General features: G+C 44.7%; 1 protein-coding gene across 1 annotated transcript in view; it reads left to right on the top strand.

Moving 5' to 3' along the window:
- MTR (5-methyltetrahydrofolate-homocysteine methyltransferase) overlaps positions 1–24,401 on the top strand; it is a 102,525-nt gene that overhangs the window by 42,034 nt on the left and 36,090 nt on the right. The window contains exons 14-18 of the mRNA XM_039247166.1: positions 2,790–2,930; positions 4,525–4,710; positions 16,273–16,452; positions 18,631–18,747; positions 19,016–19,156. Coding sequence (XP_039103097.1) covers positions 2,790–2,930; positions 4,525–4,710; positions 16,273–16,452; positions 18,631–18,747; positions 19,016–19,156 — 765 coding nt within the window. The remainder of the gene's footprint in view (positions 1–2,789; positions 2,931–4,524; positions 4,711–16,272; positions 16,453–18,630; positions 18,748–19,015; positions 19,157–24,401) is intronic.

The raw sequence follows: 24,401 nt of genomic DNA, 5'->3' as shown, positions 1-24,401 counted from the left end.
AGCTTTAGGAAATAGGTCTTCCAGAAACCAATATCAAAGTGGACTTAGTTTTTCTCACCACGAAAGGGCCCATTTGTCATCCTTTGCAGTCCTCCAGCTGAGCCTCTTAGCCGGTTCCTGGCTGTCCTGTCCATCGTCTTCTTCCCTGCGCTCCTGCTGCTGCTTGCTGCCACCAGTGTGTGCTTCCGGCACAGTCGTCCCCAGGCCAGAAGCTCCCACGGGGTAATGGGATTTGCAGATGGGATAAAATCCAAACTCCTTAGGCCACCGTTCATTTCTCTCACTGCAGGCACCAGACAACCTCACATCCTGTCATCCGAATATTCCAGGAGGTTTGCTTCTACCCTCCCCACCCCCCGTGCCTTTTTTCCCCCCCATGTTTGTTCCCCTCTAAAATCCTCATGAGCCCTCATGGTTCTATGGCATTCTTCCATTGGCCATGTTTCTATTTACGTTTTGATTCTTACGGTCATTCTGTGGCGTCCTTTTCAGCCCTTAGATTTGACAGATTTGATACTGAGAACAGAGGGCATTTTAGGAAGATGCAGGCAGATGGGGGTAATAACAGTGTCTCGCATTTAGGGGCACCTGGTTGGCTCAGTCGGTTAAGCATCCGACTTCGGCTCAGCTCATGATCTCACAGTTTGTGGGTTCAAGCCCTATGTCGCACTCTGTGCTGACAGCTCAAAGCCTGGAGTCTGCTTCAGATTCTGTGTCTCCCTCTCTGTCTGCCCCTCCGCCGCTTGTGCACTCGCACTCTCTGTCTCTCTCTCAAAAATAAACAAACAAACAAAAATAGTGTTTAGCATTTAGTAAGGTCTTACCATGTGCCAGTCACGGTGCTCAGCACTTTACGTCACTACTCACTGAATCCTCACAGACCTGTGACATGGATACTATTATTATCTCCATCTTACTCATGTGCCTTTGGGGCAAGTTAAACTGCTTGCCTCTTGTTTCGCGTGGAGTAAGTGATAGACCCCAAGTACTCTGCTGTCTTTGCCTAGAGTCCACAGGACAAGGAGGCAGTGGAGGCTGGAAGGGAGTTAGTGGGCCTGACTCCTCATTTGATTCTAGTTTCCCTTGAGGTAGTGATTCCTCAAGGCTTTACGGTTTGCTGGGAAGATCACTGACCTAAAAGAAACTCCAGTGCTGAGTTTGCTCACATTGTACACATGACTTCATCTTAGTGAGTCTGGGTGGGAAGCTTGGGCCTCCACGCTCTCATTCTGTGACTCTTCTGGAATTGAAAGGTTGGATATTGGCATCTCTGCTTTCCAACTCTTGATCGCTCATCTTACCAGGTTGCCGGCTGTTCTCTGCTTCCTCTAGTCTGTCCTCCAGAGGCCAGCTGAAGACTCTCCCTCTCAGGCGGCTTCCTCTGTTTCAGTCTACACAGACCTGGCCCTTCCCTGCTTCCAGGCAGCCTTGCGCCAGACTCCCCCCACGTATGGCAGCGCTGTTGGCTGTTTGGGGGACTATGTCCTACAGCCCAGTGAGGAGTGAGCCCTTTGAGAATAGGAATTGGGACGTATGCTCTGTATTCTTTATGGTATTAACACATTGCTGATACTGGAAAACATTCTCTGATTTTGATTTTGAATTTTATAGTGATCCTTTACCTGTGTAACCGTGGGTCATCCCGAATGGTCTCTCCTCGTGGCAATGCCAGAGGGTCCCATTCCTGCTTTAATACAGTTTCCATGTGGTTGGCTTAAGCCACGGAAAAATTAGGACATCAGAAGCTACTATTGATTTTATGCTTACTAATTTTATTACATTATGAACTTGACTGTGAAGACCCAAAATAAACTGTTTTACCAGTCAGCATTTATAGAACGTGTATATTTTGCCCAGCATTGTTCAAAGGAGAGCAGGAGAAATGTGTGAGACCTTTCTAGAGTCCCAAACACTTACACTCTGTTTTGAGGAATAAGCTGATACTCATGAAATCCTGAGGACAGGATGATGTCATAAACCGTGCAGTAATGATCACAGCTGTTACAGAAGTTGGGAGGCGGCAGATCGTTGTGGAATAAGCAGTGTTTCCCACCTGAAGTATGTTCTCTGGAGCACTGATCCTACAGAATATTCCTTAAATGGTCGTAGATGGGGAATGCTGCGTATTATATCCTGTTCTTGGATATTTGCAGGGTGTAATAGTGTATGTACTACAGGATGTGAGAAGCCTTCCAGTATAAAAATCTGCTGAATTTTATTTAACTCCTCTTTCTTGTAACTCTTGCCAGTAGCCTGCAATGTACTTGGCATATCTTGGCAAACATTGAAGAGTAACAGAAGGTTTTCAGATGGTTTCTCTGAGGACTCTTTTTTGGAGGAGATGGGGCTTGAGCTGGGTCCTAAACAGTATAGAAGGGAAGGAAATTGCATTCCAAGTATGGGGACAATGTGACCTGTGACCCTGAAGTAGAAAAGATGAGGCTGGGTGAAGGGAACCAGGAGGGGAGGAGTGGGGAGTCCAGTTAGGTAAGAAGACTGGGCCAGGTCATGGAGGGCTGGGGACACCACACTGGGGAGTATAGCTTTTCTATGGCAAGAAAACAGAGCCTTGGTGGATTCCGGGTGATGAAATGATGTGACGAAGGAGATGTTGAAGGGTCAGTCATCTGTCTGTGATGACTGATGGGAGGAGAGCGGGCCCAGGGTAGGGGTGGCTGGCCAGTCTAGTCTGATTTAGAAGGACTACTGGGAAGGTAGGGATGACTTTGGCCAGCCTTCTCCTGAGTACTCCTCTCCTAATGCTGCCTCCTCTGGCATTCTTCCCTCAGGAGGCTCTGAGCATTGCCAAACTGCAGGTGGAAATGGGAGCCCAGGTGCTGGATATCAACATGGATGATGGGATGCTGGATGGTACAAGCGCAATGACCAGATTTTGCAACTTTATTGCTTCTGAGCCTGACATTGCCAAGGTTGTACGAAATGTTTATTCTCCAGGGGAGTTCATGTGCCCTCACTCTGTCTCTCATTTAATCTTGTCAGTTGTCCCATGGGTCTGTCCTTTCATACACTGGTTTTCTGGCTTCCTACAATGAGCACCCAACAGTTTCTGATTGTCAGTTTCTCCTTTAATGACAGCCTTTTGTTATAAGCCAGAGAGAGCTGTGACTTCAGCTCAGCTGTTTCCAAGGTGTCCGGAATTGCTCACAAGAACTGATTTTCCTCTGCTGTCTGGACAGCCTGGGAACCTGCTTCCCATGTCTTTGAAGGATACAGTTACCTGCTTTTACCAAATCATTGGTTCCATTTCTAACACAGGGGTGCTCAGTCAGTTCTTCCTTATTACAGGAAGATGAGACCCATTTGGGCCTTTCAGAGTAAACAATATGATAAAACAAGATTAAATTGAAGTATTGTATGTGAGCTTTTACATTTGTTCTTTAGAAGATGAAGGTTCATTGTTTTGTCAAGTTTTAAAAATATTTTTTAGATAGATTCTAAAATCTTTAAAAATCTTACTTCATTTTTCTACCATTGAATTTGTGATGAGACGTGATTTGTGAAGTTCTTCTTAAAAGAAACTTCCTAGTGCTTTGAGGGATGAGGCTGTCTGCCTTTTTTTTTTTTTTTTAATTTTTAATGTTTTATTTATTTCTGAGTGAGAGAGAGAGGTAGCGTGAGCAGGGGAGGGTCAGAGAGAGAGGGAGGTACAGAATCCGAAGACAGGCTCTAGGCTCTGAGCTAGCTGTCAGCACAGAGCCCGACGCAGGGCTCGAACCCATGAGCCGTGAGATCATGACCTGAGCCACCCAGGCACCCTGGTTGTCTGCCTTTCATTAGACCCTTAGCAAATGCTTAAGTTAGACATCTGTGGTAAGTAGTGAATTAACATTGACCCATCTTTCATTCGTGTCCTAAAACTCTGCAGTAAAAAGCCCCGTCACTCTTCTGGGAATAAATATTTTAAGAATTTAAGGTGCAGAGCAGCTAAATGACTTGTTCCAAGTCCGTCAGAATCAGAGGGGGAACGGCTCTTAATCCTCTGAGCAGTGGGAAGGGGGCTCTGCTGGAGGTCAGAAGACTCTCTTCATGTCATGGTCCCAGGCAAGTCTGCTGACTATCAACCTGGGTTTCTTTGTTCTGCTTTGTCTGACTCGCAAATCGTGAACGCAAGAGTGCCTCAGCTATGACTGGCCCTATGTAACTGAAGACCTCATGATTTACTCTTCTGATTGCTCCAGTAATTTTGTTTTGATCTCTTCTGGTTTTGACCTACTGCCACAATTTATTTGAGACCAAATTATGAACAACTGGAGTCTAGCATAAAAACGTGTGACTACTTGTGGGGATGAGCACTGTTATATGGAAACCAACTTGACAATAAACTATTTAAAAAAATAAATAAAATGGGCTTTAAGAACATTAAAAAATCCTCTTTCTCCCACACTACTATTACTTGTTTGTTGTTTCCCTAAATAAGAAATAAGGAATATTTGGGAGCCCTTGTGTGGGAGTTTGTAGTGACTTGTAATTTTTCTGTGATTTTTCTTGCCCTTCTGATCTCAGGTACCCTTGTGCATCGACTCCTCCAATTTTGCTGTGATTGAAGCCGGGTTGAAATGCTGCCAAGGGAAGTGCATTGTCAACAGCATCAGTCTGAAGGAGGGCGAGGGTGACTTCCTGGAGAAGGCTAGAAAGATTAAGAAGTTTGGAGCTGCAGTGGTGGTCATGGCGTTTGATGAAGAAGGGCAGGTGAGTGAGTTCTTTTGACTGAGCTCCATCACCTTACATGGGCTAGACAGGGCAGTGGAAGAGAGCAGAATCCAGAACACTGTAAATACCACGTGTGCACATGCGTGCACATGTACAGATACTCGTCGCTATAAGCACGAACATTTGACATACTATAAAGTCTTCCTATCAGCTGAGAAAGGTATTACTCAGTGAATGCTATTAGAACACCTGGAAGAAGCTGAAGTAGAACCCTGTTTCCCACCGTATCCTAAAATACAGCCTACGTCAGTTAATAATCCCAACGGAATCAACAAAATTCTGAAGAGTATATAGGCAAATACTCATCTAAATGTGGGAAGCCGAAGGAAAATTAACAGAGCTATCCACCTGAAAATGTTTAACTTTCTGGGGTGAAAGACGAGTTACCCTCTGCAACATGAGTAGTAGCATTGGGTTAGCATCCCCAGCACACAGCGTGTCTGTAAATTAGAAAATAAAACCCCCAAATCAGGCCAAAAGAAGTCTAGACAAAGGGAATGAATAAGCAGTTTATGGAAAAAGAAAAGCAAATAGCCAATAAAACTAGAAGATACTATACTTTGTAAGGATTAAGGAAATGAAAAATGAAGCATTAATGGGATATTTATTCCTTTCATCAAAGAGAGAAAAGTAAAGATTGACAAATGGCTCCCCTTGTCATGTCCCTGGCACGGCTTTGGGAACGGTGGGGGGAGGCAGTGGGAAGCTTCAAATGTAACATTCAGCCGAGTGAAGGGTGTGCAGTGATTACGTAGCACTGGTGCCTTATACCTCGCGTGACTCTTATAACCATTTTTGTGTCTATTCAGTATTTTTTAAAAACAATGAAAAAGAATTCCGTCCCTCATGATTCAGCTCCACCCCACTCCCCTCACCGGCCCCAGGAATCTCGTAATAGGTCAATATGTAAAGGTATACGTTCACAGTCCTCATAGTGCTGTGGTAGCAGAAATTGGCAAATCGTCTGCCAGTCTGTGAATAGGGGTGCGAAGCAGATCATTGTGTACCAGCTAACCAGGATGAGCTGTGGAACCGTGTCTACAATATATCAAAAAATGGGGGGAAAAGACAGCGTGATCCTGGTTTTATTTAATAGAACAAGATGTATATGGATAGATGTGTGTCTGTGTAAGCAGAGAGAAAAAATTGCCAATTAACTGGAGGGCAGGGACAGTTTCAGACCAGGACATACAGACTTCTTATTTTATATGATTGACAAGTAGTGGAATTATATGTTGAATTATATGTCCTTTTTCTTCCCTTTCTCTGCTTTTTGTAATTTTAGAGTAAAACTGTTTTTTAACTGAAGTGTTATTGTTTCTATACCAAAAGAATGTTTTCATTAGGAGAAAAGTTCAAATTATCTAGAAGAGTGCAAAAGAGATGATTTTGATATTGGACATGTATTGAATCTTGACTCTTAACCAAGAAGGCACACTACACACGTTAAATCAGCTTTTTGCCCCAACATAGAAGTGTTGGGTACATTTTCTTACTATTTTCAAATTCTACGTGAGAAAACCAAAGCGCTTGAGTCCCTGTTGTCACACAGGTGACTGGTGCTAGGATTTGAGCCTGGATCTGGTGTTATTCATCGGCGTCTTTGCTAAATGGTTGGGTGAAAGAAGCCAGGGTAAGGCGATCCGGGGAAGAGTTGGCTGTTTTAGAAAAAGTGGCCTCATATAGCCCTTCTGAAGAGGAAACGCCGAAAACCTGAACAAAACGAGAAAGCCATGGGGCCATTTAGGAAAAGAGGAAAGGAGTTCCCACAAATTAAAAATGTTATATAAGCGAGTTTACACCTGCCATTCTGGAACCTTTCCCTGACTTGGCAGAATATTGGCACTTTCCTGTCTTGGTAAATACAAGTTTTAACTCTGTTTCTGATGGTTGCGTTAGATTCTAGTATTGTGTGTTTTCCTTAGGCTGATATTGCATGACATTGCAGTTTCTAATTTTTTGGTGTAAGGAACATGGCCTTTGAATTCCCAAATTCATTCAGCTGTTTCCCTGGGGGAGCAGTTGTTCTCCGACGTGTGCGTGCGTAACCTTTGGACACGGACCATTAAGCCACCCTTCTGCAAAGTTGCTATCCAGCTCTCTTCCCCTGCCGGTCAGTGTGGTGGGGCCTTCTGACATTATTCCTGTCTCGAAGATGTCTATGTAGGTGGTTACAGAAACGACTACCTCTGTGTGGTTTTCCTAAAACCAGCCCCCTAGCAGCAACCGTGTCAACTTTTTTTATCTGATACTCAGAGCAATTCCCTCCTTATCTTCAAATCCCAGGTTTAGCTATTATGTATTGCCTCTCTGTAGTGGGGACGGGTTTGGCATTTTTACTGTCCTCTGTACCCCCACTTTCCACATCTTCATTTGTATCCCCCCATCCTCCCAGTACACTTAATTTTAGCTGTGACTATTTTCGGTGCTCGCATCGCTAAGCAGCATACAAGCCCAGACATGTGGTTGTACGCACAGTTCCTTTTCCTCTCCTGCACCCTGTTTGCTTTCCATGAAATCAGTACTTACCGTCTGCTTTGTTTCTCGTACATTTTATTTTCAGAATACTGTCTAGTTGTGTAAATTTCCAGTATCCAGTGTATCCAAACACAGTGAGGAGATGATCACTTAAATCTCTCTCTGGGTGTTCTGACACAATCTGGGAAGGTCATAAGCTGACAGCTGGCCCTGTGAGGTGTCCCTCTCTGTCCTCCTGGGGATTCCTCTTGCCCCTTGCTTAGGTTTTTAGATCTTGTAATTGCCTCATTCTTGGTTTGAACCCTCCTGTGGTGGAGTGCATCCTCCTTCAGCTTCCTAAGAAAGAAAACATGGCAGTAAGTTTTTTTTAAACCTTACATGTCTGAAAATGGCTGTATTCTAGTTTTACACTTAATCGACAGTTGGATGGGAATATAGGATCCAGGCTTGAAATTCTTTTCCCTTTGCTTTGAAAGCATGGTTTTCTAGTTTCCACTGGTGCTTTTCTAACCCTTGGTCTTTTTTGTGAAACCTACTTGTTTTCCCACCTTCTAGATGCTTCTTGGGTCTACTTTGTCCATGGTGTTCTGAAATCTCTTGACAATGATCCATCTGTTATGTGGGGCGCTCAGTGGTCTCTTTCATTTGGGAAACTTGAAGTCACAGTTGCAAGTTGTCTTGAATGGTTTTATCTTCTCTTTTGGCACATGTGGTATTCAGATATTGCATGTTTTGGAAAGATTGCCTAATTTTCTTTTCTTTCCTGTTTTTTCAGCTTTAGCGTTTTGCTCTGCTCAGCATGAGATTTCTACACCTGTGTTTATGATCCAGCCTCTCTATTGAGTCTTATTTCTAGGAGCTCCTTTTCTGTTATCTAAGTGTTCTTTAAAAAAATGGGTATGGAAATCTGTTATTAGTTGATGGAGGCAGATACTGGCTTTGAGTCTTGCAAATGCGTTTTGAGCCCCTAGTGTGTACCAGGCCCTGGGAAGATAGCAGGGAATAAAACCTAGTCCTTGTCCTTGAGCGATGTATATTTTTAGGGCGCAGAGAGAGTAAGAAATAAAAACACACATCACACATGCTGCCCAGCATAAACATGTTGGATACACAGTACTTGGGAGTAATTTGTACATAGATGGGATTCAAAGCAGGGAGACTGTGTCTCCAAAGGAATGACTGTAGAGCAGAGGTCCTAGGACCAAGTGCATCTTGGAGCTGCAGTGCTCGGGGCTGGGGAGAAGAGGGGACCCCATGGGAAGAGTTTGAGGAGGAGCAGCTTGTTTTATAGGAGAGGAAACAGAAGACAGGGTTCACTGGGAAGCCAAGCAAAGAACAAGCAAGAAGGGCATGAGGAGCTATTTTAAAGAGCTGTGGTTAGATCAAGTGGGATGAGACAGAGAATTTATCACTGAATTTAGAACTGGGGTAGTTGATGATCTTGCTGTACTGTTTCCAAGGAGATGAAAGCTTAATTGGAGTGGCTTCAAGAGAGAATAGGAGAGTTGGAGGCAGCAGGTGTAAACAACCTTTTTTGAAGAGTTTTGCTTTAAAGGGGAAGAAAGGAATATTGTGGAAACCACAGATGGGTAGGAGGTTAAGAAATGGTGTGTGTGTGTGTGTGTGTGTGTGTGTGTGTGTGTGTGTGTATGAAGACGGATGATGTGACAGTATGTATTTGCAAGCTGATGGGATTGATCTGGTAGAGAAGGAGGGAGAAATTAACACACTAGGGAAGGGGGGTGTTTGCTAGGTCTGTGACCTTTAAGTGGGCGGGGCTGGCAGTCAGTGTGCAGGTGGAGAGGGAGGCCATTTGCTCACACTGCTGGAGCGAAGGTGGAGTTGGAAGTGTGCGGATCCAGAGGCATGCTGGGTGTTGTGCTGGGGGGAGTCTGCAACTGCTTCTGTCTTCCACATGAAGTAGGCAGCAATGTCAGCTCAGAGTGGGAATGCAGAGTCATGTGCTGTGCATGGCTGTGTGCTTAGCCAGGGGTGTGAGGCAGAAACCCTCCATGGAGAAGAGGTCTCTGCCTGTGCTTTTAAGAAAACATGCACACCCCTGGGCTCCACCCCTTGAGTTCCTGACTCATGTGGTCTGGGGTGAGACCTGGCTTTAGTAATTTTTTTTAACTTTAAATTCCAGTAGAGTTAACATACAGTGTTGCATTAGTTTTAGGTGTATGATGTAGTGATTCAACAATTCTGTATATCACCCTGTGCACCTCACATCAAATGCCCTCCTTAATCCCCATCACCTATTTCACCCATCTCCCCACCCACCTTCCTTCTGGTAACCATCAGTGTGTTCTCTGTAGTTAATAAGAGTCTGCTTCTTGATTTGCCTCTCCCTCTCTTGTCCTTGGCTCATTTGTTTTGTGTCTTAAATCTGGCTTCAGGAATTTTGAAGCCTTAGAAGTGATGTATACTGTGATTGAAAACCAGTAGCATGTATCTCAGTCCTAGGAGCAACCACCTGGGGTAGCTGTCTTCCTATTTTAGAGTGAGTCAAGGTCAAATGGTTAGGACATGCTGGAGCCAAGTTCGGATCTCTAGTCTGCCAGTTTGAAGACTGATGCATGTTTCCAGGTCCTGTGGAATCCCCATACTTTGTCTGTTTGCACTGTATAGTGTTTGATCTGGTCTGAAAATGAGCTTTCCCAGTTTAGATTTGAATGTGGCTACAAGTAAAAAGCAAGTGTAGGGAAAGAATTTTTTTGACCCGCTAGTTATGAAAGAATGCAAATTAGAACAGTATTAAGGTAATGTTTTATCTGTACTAAGCCAGTAAAAGTAAACTTAAAAAATGATCAAAGCCTGTGCTGGTACAGCAGTAGTAAACAGAAAGCCTTATTCATTCTAGAGCGTAGTATCAGCTGGGACAATCCTTTTGAAAGATGCCATAATACCTGCCAAGAGATATAAAAATGTTCATACCCTTTGAGCTAATGATCTCATTTCTGGGAAATTATCCCAATAAAAGAATTCAGCAGCATAAGAACACTATATACGCAAAGATTTTTCACTGGCTCTATTGAAGAAAAAAACACCTAAATGCCTAACTGGAGAGAAATTTTTAACTTAGATTACATCATTCTGTTGGGATATTATTCAGAGTATTCATATATTAATTATGAAGATTATGGAGCCAGGGTGACAGTGCTTATAAAATGTAAATAAAAAACGTAAAACCAAAAATTATTTTGACACTGTATACATGACTACGTAAAAACTACATTTAATAAAGATCAGAAGAAAATGCTGTAAAGAAAAATAATTGTTACTATAAGATAGCAGAACTAAAGATTTCTTTTAAATACTGCTTTCCCTGTTTAAAAATAATTTTTCTGTATGATTATAGACCTAGATGTTCACTGAAGAATTGTGATAAGAAATTATAAAGAGAAAAACAAAAAATTCACGTATTTGCAAAGCTCAGAAGCCAACATTATAGATATTTTGGTTATTCTAAAGACATGTCTTCTGTCAATGAAGTCTCCTCGCGCTATTGGGTGTAACAGTTAAGAACCAAGATTCACTTTGCTTGGATGACACGGTTGCTTCTAAGGAGAAAGCCACTCTCTTAAACATTTGTTTTTGAGAGAGAGAAAGAGAGAAGGGGCAGAGAGGGCAGAAAGAGGGAGGGGCAGAGAGAGGGGGAGACAGAATCCCAAACAGGCTCTGCACCATCAGCGCAGAGCCTGATGTGGGGCTCAAACCCCCATGACATCATGACCTGAGCTGAAATCAAGAGTTGATGCTTAACCGACTGAGCCCCCAGGTGCCCTGAAAGCCCCTCTCTTAAATGGAAAACCACCATTGGAACTGAACAGAGTGGGGAACTCACACCTGCTTTTGCTGCAGTATCTGGCTGCCATCTTTGGTTTACGTTTGTGATTCATGTTGCCCTGAAAACCTCCAGGTCAAGGCCGGGTGTGGCTGAGGGGCCTCTGGGTCTGATACTTCTGGAATAAAAGGCAAATAAGGAAGAGTTTCTGTGTCTTTTGTTGATGTTAGTAGTTTTGACCACCTATTTTAATTCTAACAAAATATCGAACACCTCTATCATTGAAATTTCTATGGGAAAATAACTATTACTCCAAGTTTCAATTTTCCTTTTCTAATTGAAATGGTTATTTTGATAGGATTATTTTTGATAATGTGAGGTTTCTTAGACTTAAAATTAATACCTAAAAGAATGGGTATATATCACTATTGTTTGTGTGTATGCAAACTATTTAAAAGGATCAGTATCCGGGGCGCCTGTGTGGCTTAGTCGGTTAAGCGTCCGACTTTCGCTTAGGTCATGATCTCATGGTTCGTGGGTTCAAGCCCCGCGTCAGGCTCTATGCTGACAGCCAGCTCAGAGCCTGGAGCCTGTTTCCAATTCTGTGTCTCCCTCTCTCTCTGAGAGGTTTTTAAGTTTAAAAACTCCTCCTCCTCCTCTGCTCACGCTGTCTCTCTCTCTCCTAGAAATAAATAAAACATTAAAAAAAAAATTTTAAAAAAAAGGATCAGTATCCTATAAATGTATCCATTATATTCACATTTTCCTGTGTTAAATGATTTGAAAATAATTTTCCAAAAAAGTTGTGGAGAAATAAAACCCCATTGGGAAATTGATTAAAATTTAACCCTAACCTAGAAAATAATGGTATCTTAGCAATATTCAGAGTTGTCATGTATTAATCAGGTTTTATAGTTTTTCTTAAATAGAGAATCACAGGAACATTCCTAGGTGTTTTGTGTTACTTTGTTGTTGTGATTGACTTATTTTTCCTTTCATAAATATTTCTTAGGTGATGATCTTTTAGATTTTTATTTTACGACAGCCTCTCTATTGAATTTAGATAAATTGATACCATTTTTCAGATGAATGTCTTTTATTTTCCAGGAAACTATGCACCATGGTATCATAAATGGTTCTAGGAAACAGAAATAATTGTTCTTAGTTTTCCCTTTATTTTTACCTTGCTGAAGGTAGTTGACCCACACCTAGGAGATGATTCTCACATTTGCTCCTCTGATCTCTCCGAGCTTTGTTAACATCCGACGTGTGTTTCCGCATTTCAGAGCCTCCTCTTCAGTGGCTGTGGAGCGGTCACCACTGTCCAGTTAAGCTTCTGTGATTGGGTATTTCTGTTTCTGGGCCTTTCCTTCTCAGGTGGTTGACGGATCTGAAGTTCTTTGCAAGAAAGAGACTTTTCCGGGTTGCCTTCGGAGGCGGGAGTTCATGACAGGGATGTGAGGAACAGAAGGCCTGCACACCTGGACGTTCCTTACTTCCCAGGAGTAACAGCACAGCATCCAGCAGGCGTGCCTCCTCAGCTCAGGCTCCCAGCTTCCCAGCGCGTGCCTGGCTTTCCTCTTGGTGAAGGTGGAGGTTTGAGTGGGGTCACCTACCCCCTGTTAGGATATGCAGTGCTTCAGCGGGGCTTTAGTGTGGACCTTGCAGCATAGGGTTTTCCAGCATGTGGCCTCCATCTGTGGTTTCTGGAGGAAAAGCCACGGGCAGGCATTTTGGATCATGATGATGACTACACAAAATGAATCTGGTCTCTGGTTTCCTCATCTGCTGTGTCCTCAGGGGTCACAGCTGAGACCCTGTCCTCCTCCCCGGTGTTGGCATACCGTCGAGATTGCCTCTGGGTCTCGTTTCCCTGTCTCCCATCTCGTCCATTTCCTCCTCGAAGTCTGAGTCCCTGGCATGCACATTCTCTGCCTTGAGCATGAGCTGTGCTGGGGCACAGCCTCCCCTCCTTCAGGGGAGGAGTGATCCAGGGGGGCGCTCCAGGTTGGCCTCGCATTTCCAGCGACCCCAGCTCACTCCTCCACCGTGGGCAGGGTCTCCACTGTCCTCACCCCCGCCCTTCACGTCTGCCCTTATGATGCTGGGTTTCCTAACACCTGCCTATGTCTACACATTTGCCACCATGAAGAATCCACTTGGAAGGTTTCTGAACGCAGCCCACGTCCTCTGTGGTTTGGAAAGCCAGAGTGTTTTTCCTTATAAACTTCCTTTCTTCACGTTTCTTCCTTCTCACTTGTCAGTGCCCTGCTGATGGTGGCACCGATGTCGCTGTCACTTCTGGTTTGGATTTCATAGCAGCGGGATGGGCCTCCTGCTCATTCTTAACTAAAGCTTCTGCCTACTGACTGCTGTCCAGCTTTCTGCAGCTCAAGAGTAAACTGAGTAAATGGCCAGACCATACAAGGCATTTATTCCTTCCTTCTTGACCCTAGGATGTGTGGACTCATCCCTGAGTTTTTCTCATAGCTTGACCTGAGCAGGTGCCGCCTCACCGATCCAGGACCCCAGCCTGGCTGTACAGGAGAACCACAAGGGGCTCCTAAAGATATGTTGCTTAGGTCTCTTCTCAAGGTCCTGATCTAACCGGTCTAGGGGGAGGTGCAGGTGTGAGAAAACAAACAAGGAGTCCTCCAGGTGATGGTGCACAACCAGAGGGCAGAGCCCTTGTGAACAGAGAGAGGCTCACATTCCGTTCTTTCCCTGAACGTCTCTTCTGGATCCATGAGGTCCTGCCGCACGACTGCGGCTTGCCAGCGTGCTCATCTCCTCACCCGGGCTGAGAAACGGCAGAGAAAATCCTGGTGAACCTAACCTGATACGGCCTGCTCCTGACAAAGTTCTGCACACCGGGACTCTGTTTGTTCTGAGATTCGTTTGTTTATTTGACGGCCAGGAGTTGAGTGTCTGTTAATGTGACGGCACTATTCCAGGTGCTACAGGAGCAGTTTGACAAGGATGTATCCTTACAGGGCTGAGAATGCGTGATTCTGTTCTGGTCCAGAAAACAAATTCCCGTCCTGTGAGGACCCTCCTGCTTGTTCTGGTTGCAACGCTGCCTTCTGGCGCATGGCTGGGCTTCCCTGCTGGCCTGCGCATAACCCCCTCAGCCTGCCACACTCGGCCACGTGTCATTCGTGGCTCATAGAAATGAGCATTGACCTACCCACCAAACTAGGCTGTAAGAGACACTGGCCATGCTGGTAGCCCCAGACGCCTATGCCATCTCTCTCCTAGGAAGCTTGGCTGGGCCATGAACCAGAAGCTAGAACCCTTATTTGGCTCACTGGTGAAGGGTGAACCAAAGTCCAAAATTAAAGGTAGTCAGGGTGGCCTGCTCCTGACTACTTTTTCTTGGTCCCACATCTTGACCTTAACCTTGTCACTCTAACTCAAGGAGTAAGTAAGTTGTTGAGGAAATCCAATTAAGGAAGAAGAGAGTTTGCCACCTTCCCTAAAGCCTGGAGTGGTGGAGCCACAGAGCCCACTCGTGTCTCCCTTTCCCTTGGTCCTGCGGAATCATGGGGGCACTGCCCCAGCCGAGGTGAAACCTAACCCCACCACTGCAGGAAGCAGGGAGAGATTGGAAACCACAGGGAACAGTCGAAGAATACCAGAGTAGTTAAGCTATTGAAAGCCTAGAGTGAGTTCTTTGTGTCATTCCCTGACCATGCTTTTTCTGGAGGGTGGGGGCTCCCTAAATACCCTCATCTATGTGCTGACCTGGAGAGCTCACTCTCTGGAGGTCAGGATGTATATGATCAAGACCTGATTCTTCAACACGCTTGGTGTCCACATCTAGCCAAGGGTGTCCTCCCTCAAAGTAGCTTGTAAACTCAACATGTAGTTCAGTGGTGTTGGCCATTTTTCAGCAACATTTTGTACATGCGTTCAAAATTGTGTGTGGCTTATATTTTTAGAATGTCATGATAGCAAGTGTTTAGTATTTTTTCAGAGAAGATTTGATTTTTTTAAACAAGAAATCACTAAGGGGGCACCTTGGTGGCTTGGTTGAGCGTCCGACTCTTGGTTTTGGCTCAGGTCATGATCTCACTATTTGTGGGTTTGAGCCCTGCCTTGGGCTCTGTGCTGAAAGTGTGGAGTCTGCTTGGGATTCTTTCCCTCTCTCTGCCCCTTCCCCGCTCTGTCTCTCAAAAATAAACAAATATTTTAATAAACATTAAAAATCACTCAGAATGTAATTTGTTCAATAAGCCCTGTGTCGAGGTTGTAAATTTGGTCTGAAGATAGTCAGTCTCCATCACAAAGTTGAGAAGGGCTTTGAGTAAAAGCAGTGTTGATTCAGTAAACAGCACTGAGCACTTCAGGCACAATTCTAGGCACAGCAAGGGAATACAGCAAGGCTGGCATTCTGGCTCACCGAGAATAATAAATAACAGATAAGAACAGTCAGTTGCCAAATAAATACAATTTCCAGAAAGAGGTGTCATGAAGGAGATGGGGGAAACAGGTGGGGTGGCGGAGGGGCTGGTAAGGAAGGCCTAACTGGAAGGAGCCATCTGGGCAGGGATGTATATGATATGAAGCACACGGCCGTGTCCCCATGTGTCCCTGGCAGCGAATAAAGCAGTGAATTTTGCTCTAACGTAGGAGAAGCTTAGTGGGTGTCCGGACCTTCAGAGGAGCAGGGGGAAGAGGAGTAGATGAGGGGCAGACAGTGGGAAATAAAACCAGAGAGGTGGGCCCTGGCTATCAGGGTTGCAGGGCAGCAGCTGGGAGTTTTGAGCCTTGCTGGAGTCTGTTTCTTGCTTTCTAGTGTCACTGTTCTGAAGAGTAATATGGATTTTATTTACGTTTATGACTTAAGGCACATGTTAATTAGCCAGTATGTGGGGGGTTGAGAAGAAGGTGGGAACCCTTGGATCTTTGTGGAATATTGGAGTGGGAAGATGCAAGAAACCTTTGATAGTGTTGCCTGGGTGATGAGTTAAGGTACTGCAGGCAGATCAACACAGGAGGAACGCTGACCTGTTAACTTGTTCCTCAGGAACGTTTGAGTTTTTACCACGTGTGTGTATTTTTTAAGAAGCTTATTTATTAATATACCGTGTGTGTGTGTGTGTGTGTGTGTGTAAGATTTGATTTTCACAGATGCAGTGTAGCTATTGTGCTGACAACAATCTGAAAAGCCAAAGCGTTGGTACTCAAGTGCCTTCGACAAGTGAAATGTGTTTCTGTTTTCATAGATAACACTTCCTTTTTCTATCTCAAATTCTGCCTTTTCCTCCTTTCCCCAGGCGACAGAAACGGAGGCCAAAATCAGAGTGTGCATCCGGGCCTACCATCTACTTGTGAAAAAACTGGGCTTTAATCCAAATGACATCATCTTTGACCCTAATATCCTCACCATTGGTACTGGGATGGAAGAACATAACTTGTACGCTGTTAATTTTATCCATGCAACAAAAATCATTAAAGTAAGTATGGATGTTTTCTCTTTTCTACCCACGACATCACTCACATTTACCGCACGGCTCCAGTGAATGGTTTGAGCTACATTTCTTTTTATTGGCTGGGAATGTTGACATTTTACTCTTAGGTAGTAAATTGGTTTTCAGAAATGTAGGGGCCTTTATTATTTTTCATGTAAGTGTTTTACACTGTGGAGTATACATACATACTGGAGAAGATATATAAACAGTACAGAGTGTAAGAAATAAATGTGAAGCACATAGTAGCTTTCACTTAGAGCTTGAAATAGAACAAGCCTAGGGCTCCCATGGTGCTCCCTTTCGGATTATGCTCTCATTCTGAATTTTATGATGTAACCATCATCCTGCACTTTATGATACCACTTTGTTGCTTTTCTTTAGAATTTTATCACTTAAGTACAGTCTGAATGGATTTTGTATTTGCAAATTTACCTACTTGCTAAAATTTATTCATCACCCCAGAGTTAGTACTCATGGTACTTTTGCAGTCATTCGCGGACATCCCCAGGTGCAGAGAGGTGAAAAATTCAAGTGCCGTCCCCAACCCCCAGCATGTTCCCAGACAAGGTCAACAAGGTCACGCTCTGCTGCTTTTTTCAGCTCTCATCCTGCAAACAAGTATCCGTTTCATGGTCCATATTTAAGTGCCATGTTTTTCACATTTTTGAGCATTTTCTTGGTCATTCATTTCCCTGTTTCAAAGGCTTCCAAGTACAGTGCCACAGTGCCGTCTAATGTTCCTGAGTGTGGGAAGGCTGTGACGTGCCTTACAGAGAAAATACTCGAATTAGCTAAGCTTTGTTTAGATGTGAGTTGTAGTGCTGTTGGCCGTGAGCTGATCTGTGGCGTACGCTAAATAAGATGTCTTTACCCAGAAAGACAGAAAGCAAGTTTATATATTGACGAGTAGATGACAGTTGTGTGACCAGAGGCTCACGGGAATAGAACTCTACTTTTCCCTAGGGGCAGTGGCTCCCGTATTCCCCGATTCATTGTTCACAGCACCTTTATGGAGCAAAACTACTGCAAATAATTGACTGTATACACAGTGCTTCGCCTACTTTTGAGCTTAATATAAATAGGATCTTCGGGTCTCTGGGTGGCTCAATCAGTTAAGCGTCCGACTCTTGATTTCAGCTCAGGTCATGATCTCCTAGTTTGTGGGACGGAGCCTCACATCAGGCTCTGTGCTGACAGCAAGGAGCCTGCTTGGGATTTTCTCTTTTCCTCTCTTTTTCTCCTGCTCGTGCACATGCTATCTCTCAAAAAATAAATAAACTTTAAGTAGAGTCTTAAGATTTTTATGCCTCTGTTACCCAAACTTACTTAAAAGATTCATCTATGTTGTTGTAGTTATACTTTGTTCATTTTTAGTAACGTGTAATACCTTATCGTGTAACTGCTCCATAAGCAACTGTTCACTGTTGATAGACATTTGGCTTGTTTCCAGTTTTGGGACCACATAAGGGCTGCCGTGAACATTCTTATATGTGTAACTTGGGCGCATGTGCATGGGTTTCTTTAGCACATACACCCACAAGTGGGGTGGCTGGGTCACAGCAGTAGATAAGGCAAGCAGTCTCCCTAAGTGCTTGAGCTGGTCTGTACTTTGACTCAACATAGGTAGGAGTTCCTGTTGTTCCACATGCGTGCGCCTGCTCGATACTGTCACTGGGTATGCTGGGAACCTCAGTTTCACTTTATCCTGTTATAGTGAGCCAAGTTTATGGTGAACTAGGGAGTTGGTTCATTTAGGCTACAGAAGCCTTCATGCGAATGACAGACTACTCTCTGTCTCTCTCTGTGTTTTATGTCTCTGTTTCTTTCTTTTCTCTGTTATTTTTTTTGGCAAGTATTTTCTGGCACACTCTCTATGTACTGTGGCCCCATCAGGCTCCCTGCAGAGGTGAAGCAGATAAAGCAGAATCCTTTACTTTCCTTTAGGGGATTAGAGTGTAGTAGGAAAGATGGTCTATGAAACAGAGCTTCTTCAGTGTCATGGTAGGGTAAGGTTTAGTCTATGTCTAGCTCCAAGCAGCCCTGAATTACTTTCAACTTCATACGTGTTTTACTTTCTGCTCTTATATACATACAGCTTAAGGGATGTGATTGCTACTTTTGGCAAAATAGGGAAATCTTTTCACATTTTAAACTTTTTGCTAGGAAAAATTACCTGGAGCCAGAGTAAGTGGAGGTCTTTCCAACCTGTCCTTCTCCTTCCGTGGAATGGAAGCCATTCGAGAGGCCATGCATGGGGTGTTCCTTTACCATGCAATCAAGGTACAGTACAGCACCCGTTTGCACTTGGAACCAGCTTTTACTCAGAGCAGGGATTTGCAGATGGGGGGACGGACTGCCAGCTCCTGGGAATAACGTTTTATCCGTGCTTTAGACATCGTTTGTGGCTGCTTTCATGGTACAGTTGCAGAACTGAGCAGTCGTGACAGAGACCGTGACCTAAAATATTTTCTATAGAAAACGTTTGCTGACCTCTGACTTAGAGTATCCTTGGAAATCCTCATTTTTTTTTTCTTTGTATTGCCCTTAGTTTGGTATGGACATGGGGATAGTGAATGCTGGAAGCCTCCCCGTCTATGATGACATCCATAAGGAACTTCTCCAGCTCTGTGAAGATCTCATCTGGAATAAAGACCCTGAGGCCACTGAGAAGCTCTTACGCTATGCACAGGTAGAGAGAAAAGTGTTCTGACGGATGGCTTTTCCTGCCTTTGAACTTGTCACTGACAGTTATTAGACCTTCATCATAGAATAGAAGCAAGTATCCAGTCCTGGTTCTGGGTCACTGAATTTCTACAGAGAGTTCCAGAGAAGGTGTTTTAGTGAAGGGTTAGGAAATAGTAGAAGGCCATACGTAGGCTGCCTCAGTGTTCTGAATTTAGGCTTTTTTACATTCATTTTAAAATGTAAAATTCGGGATGTCTGGATGGCTCAGTCAGTTGAGCGTCCAGCTCTTTCTGCTCAGGTCATGATCCCAGGGTCGTGGGATCGAGCCCTGTGTCAGGCTCTGCACTCAGTGTGGATTGTGCTTGAGATTCTCTCTCTTTCTTTTTCTCTCCCTCTTCCCCTCTGTCTCTCTTCCCCATTCGTGCTCTCTCAAAAAAATATTTTTAAAATTTTTTTTAAAAATTAAAAAAAGACATATTTGTAAAAAAAAAAAAAAAAAAACCTATGAGGTAAAGTTAATTTTTTCTCATACTGGAGTAACATATGTTAATTCCAGAAAACTTAAAAAATACAGATAAACAAAAGAAAATAAAAATCACTCAGAATCCTACATCCGAAGTTAACCACTGTTGACGTTTTGTTATAACCTTCTAGTCATGGTTTTGGGATTATTTTCAAAATGATTATGAACTCACTGATGTGTACACACACTCACTCACTCATACACATTTTTACCAAAACAGTCCTCTCTTCTAGGTGCTTTTTGGTAACCTGTTTGTTCAGCAGTGTAGTGGGAACATATTTCCATTTTAGGAGATGTTTTTCTTCCTCATAATTTAAATTAGCTATTTTGGATTTTCTTGTGCGGCTGTGTTATTGCTGGGTTCCTGTTGTGCCGTGTTTACATCTGGGTGCCTGTTGATACTAGGGTCCGGTCCATCTGTGGCAGGGTCTTGCACTTCAGGGCTTGCGGTCCCTTCCCCTCTGGTATATAGGCATGAGAATAATGATAGTGAATCTGAAAATCGGTTTCTGTTTCCCCTTACTATGTGTCGGGCAGTCCTGGGTACGTTAGGCATGTGTCTTGGGTGTCACTTCCTACAATTCTGTCTGTCTAAGGAAGATGAGATCTTTACCTCAAAAAAACTTTCATTTATTTCCGAAAGTGAAGGCAAAGGAGGAGGTTGTTTTCACAAAGCGTGTTAGGAAGGTAGTAGAATCCTCTCGTGCATGTTGTCTCCCTCGTTAATGTTTTTCACGTTGAAGTCTGATTTAACTCTGGCAGAGATGCTCACTTTTCCTCTTGTATTGGAGAGTGAGGACTAAAGAGCTCCGGAGGAAGGCTAGGAAGGTTCAGGATTCACTGCCTCCTTGACTGATCAGCTTTACAGGTGACAAGATTTAAGTTTCTGAAATTGCCTTAGGCTCAGCAGAGCTGAAGGGGTTCAGACTCTGTGCCAGTGAACACATGCTCCTCCTCCCCGTTCCTTAAAAACAGTTCTGATTTCTCTCGTGGTCCGAGGACAGGCTGTCTCTGGCCTTGATTATTGCAAATATAATCAAGTCCTGCTTCTCAGCTCATTGCATAACAAATTGTCTCTAGATCCCCCCCACTCCCAGGACTGTTTCTGCTTATCTAGACAGAGTGCTTAGCCCTTTAACAGTCTTCAGACATCAAGACCTGAGTGTGGAACACTATCCAGTTTTCTTCTTAGCCTGTCTCCCACCGACTGGGAGGACCCGCCATTAGTAACTTGGGGTTCCGGTGAAGCCAAAAGGGCATCTGAGCTTCTATAACCATGACGTTATACCAGAGTGTTCTTAACCCACACAGTGATGTGCTGTTTCGGTTTTTCCTCCACTGCCCAGATGAGCCAGCCCTTTCACATAGGAAAGGTGGGACTCCTTATTTGTAAGACTGTCCTCAGTTAAGATTTTGTTGACTTTGTAGTTGATGTCAGTCATACTTTTCTGTGTTTTAGTGTTTGCTTACAAGGTTTTGTTTCTGTGTATCGTGCTGAGCTGTGAAGAGGTTTTGCCCCTGAGGCACAGCCAAACTGAGGGAGCTCTTAATAGCAATTGCAAGAGCTTAACAATCCATCATATTAGAAATTTCCTCCCTCTTAATGTAGCCACAAGGACTTATTACAAGCCATTGACCCCTCTGTCAAGTAGGCTGTCTACCTTCAAGGTGACTTCTGTTACCATTAAGGGAATTAATAACCAAAACAGGTATTCTTTAATAAGTCCCAGGGGTTGCCAGCTCTGTAGCGATTTCTCAGGATGTACAAGTGCAAATGGAGCATGAGAAGCCGTGATATTAAGAGGCAAGTAAAGGTGGAAGATTTTTTTTCTTTTTAAGAGAAAGATCATCTCTTTTCATTATTAAATGATGCAGTCTGCACCCAAGTCCTGTGTGATACATTGTTGAACAGGTGGAAAGCGTCTTCTCTCTGATCTTGCTAAACTCTCCAATCCCACTTTGAGGGGGTTGATGGGTTTATTGAAAAATAATCCTTTTAATTGGGTGCAGACTGACCTGGGATGAGTAAATTATTTTTGGTAATGAAAATTCTAGATATCATGCTATCATATGATCTTTGCAGAGTTTCCTTACCAAGCAGTACCCTAATAGAGGTCATGGCCCCTTTGGACTGGAAGGGATCTCTGTTCTGAACACAGTCGTTCCGGAATGACCTTGGATTGTGAGACTATCATTGATACTTTTCTGGGGAAAAAAGTTATTTCAGCCTTCATCTAGCCTTCATCTTCCTCATTGCCATTGGAGGTGGCCTCCGTTTTGTCTTCCCCTTGAGCGGTTTACTCCCCTTGATTCTAGAAATGAGGCACTGATCACTACAGGGACCCTGTGATTCAGAAGCTCCTCTAGAATGCCAGAGGAGCAGCCAGATGGACATGACAGCTGACTGGTCACTCTGCTTGGTAGTTTTGTGTGTGCCGAACTTCCACAGCACGTCTGGTGTGCGTCCCACCTGTGAGGCATTCTGTGTTTCCATCGTGGTGAGTGTCCTGTTGAGTAACTAGTTGGAAAGCAAGGTGAACATCACACGTCATGTCATGCTTCTGAAATAGCCGCTCTTCATTGGTACCTCTCGCCTGAAGCACTGATTTGCTGCAGCACGTCCGTCAGGTCGGTAGTTTCCATTCCCTGCAGCCCTCACACTTTGGTGAAATCTTCATTGACCTTCACCGTGTCCTCACTGGCCGCTGTTCGTAATCACGTTCTCTATGGACCCCTCCCCACCACGTAAGCGCTGCACACTGTGGTGTTTCTGTGCACCTACCAGGTCCTTTCTCCCAGAGTGTTTGGTGCACTGCCCTGTTTTCACTCCCCCAAGTCCACCCCACTGGCAGGAATTGTCTCAGAGCAAATGGTGTGTTACATGCATCATGTGGCGTCAATGTGTGCTTTAGAAGGGCCTTTTCTTTTCTCTTTTTGTATCTTTCTGCAGTGCCACACTGCTCTGGTTTTGTGGGTTTTGCCTTCCTTATGGCGGGACGGTATGGCTTCGTATGTCTCTGCCACGTTTTCTGTGTGTGTCCATCCACCCGTGGACATTTAGGCTGCTTCCGTGTCTCAGCTCCCGTGACTCAGGCTGCACACTGTTCTTTTTAAGTCACCATCTTTAGTTTCTCCAGTAGGTGAGGAAACCCTTGTGCCATCGTCACTGCAGTGACACCCCAGCCCTGCAGTTCTGGGGTTCTCCCAGGTCCTTCCCCTCTGCTTACACGTGGTCCATCGCCTAGCGTCCTCATGTTTGTCTCTTTCCTTCCTGTTACCAGCACTAGTCCAGGCCTTTACCTGCACTGTTAAACCTCCTCCCCCTTCTGGGCTTCTCTTAAAAATACTGCTTCCTTACTCTGCAGCTTCAGAACTTTGAATTTTGTCCTGCACCGCCACCCCATGCCCCCACCCCACAGTTGCCTGTAAGGTTAAATCTAGGCTCCATTGCATGGATTTCTGGTGCTCTGTGACTTGGCCTCTACTTTCCTGCATAAGCATTGCTACAGAAAATCTGGTTTTGCTCAGTGTTAAACCACTCAGCCAATATTTACCGAACTCTTATTCTGTGCTGTGTACTTCACTCAGCATGGAGGACCTAACTAGTAAAAGAGCTGTGCTCTGCTGAGACACAGAGAAAGGCACAGCATGGTTGTAATCCTGCAAGGTGAGTGCGGGGTGCTGTGAGAATGCATGGTGGTGACACTGAACCCGAAGGTGTTCCCAGAGCCAGGGTCAGAGGAGGCCTGGAAGCAAGAGAGGAGTTAGCTGGGCGAGGATTTGGTGTTGGCGTGCAGTGCTGGTGGTCCCAGCGGGGCTGGCCCAGACCTGTAAGAGGTGCTGAGTGAATGCGTGATGGATGAATGACTGTGAAGGCTCAGGGGCGAGAGAGATGAGGGGAGTGTGAGGAGCTGCAGTGCTTGGGCTCACTGGGCACGTACAGGGTGCAGCCACGGGAGAAAGCGGGACGGGCGCATTGCATGGCCCATAGCAGGGCCTTGGAAACAGGGCCTTGGCCTAGAAAAGGAATACATCCCAGGAGGAATAGGACACTTGCAGTGAATTTTTTCATGTCAGAGTGGTTTGTGATTTGTATTTGGGACAGGCCCCTCTGTTTCCAGTGCCAAAGTTGCACTGGGGACGGGTTGACTGTGGGCTGCAGAGACCAGCTCGGACTGTGGACGTGTGGAAGTGCGGCAGGGAGAAATTTTGAGGGCTTGGTGAGTGACCTAAAGAGAGGAAGGGATGAATATTCAAGAATGATACTTAGATTTTTGGTTTGGGTAACTGATGCCACCAGGTGAGATGGCGAAAACAGATAAGGCCGTGCAGTTCACCTTTTGGACCATGGTTATTGCACTTTTCGTCCCTTTGCTGAATCTGCTCATTTCTTTGAAGTGTCTCTCCCTGGGGTTTGTGGTGACAACTCACTCCTCAAAGCTCTGGGTCTCGTTTGTGGCACATAGTTGTCTGGATCATCTTCTCACTTGGCCCCTGGCACGTGCTTGCTCTGGTGACTCCCCCTCTGCCCCCTTAGGATGTAGCGAGGTCCTGAGAGCGTGTGCCGTGTCTTGCACCCCTTGGATGTTCCTGCGTCCGGGATGCTGTCAGACTCGGCACATCATGGCCTCTGCACGTATTTGTGGGTAGTGATGCTCCTTGTGGAGGCCTTTGGAGGCCCAATACATGTGGGAACAGCTTTTCTTTCTGCCTGGCTATCCTTTGT

The sequence above is a fragment of the Hyaena hyaena genome, unplaced genomic scaffold (assembly GCF_003009895.1).
Source record: "Hyaena hyaena isolate Hyena2069 unplaced genomic scaffold, ASM300989v1 scaffold_288, whole genome shotgun sequence".
In the NCBI taxonomy this organism is placed as follows: domain Eukaryota; kingdom Metazoa; phylum Chordata; class Mammalia; order Carnivora; family Hyaenidae; genus Hyaena; species Hyaena hyaena.
The sequence above is the reverse complement of the archived record's forward strand: the minus strand, read 5'-3'. Positions and strand labels throughout refer to the sequence as shown.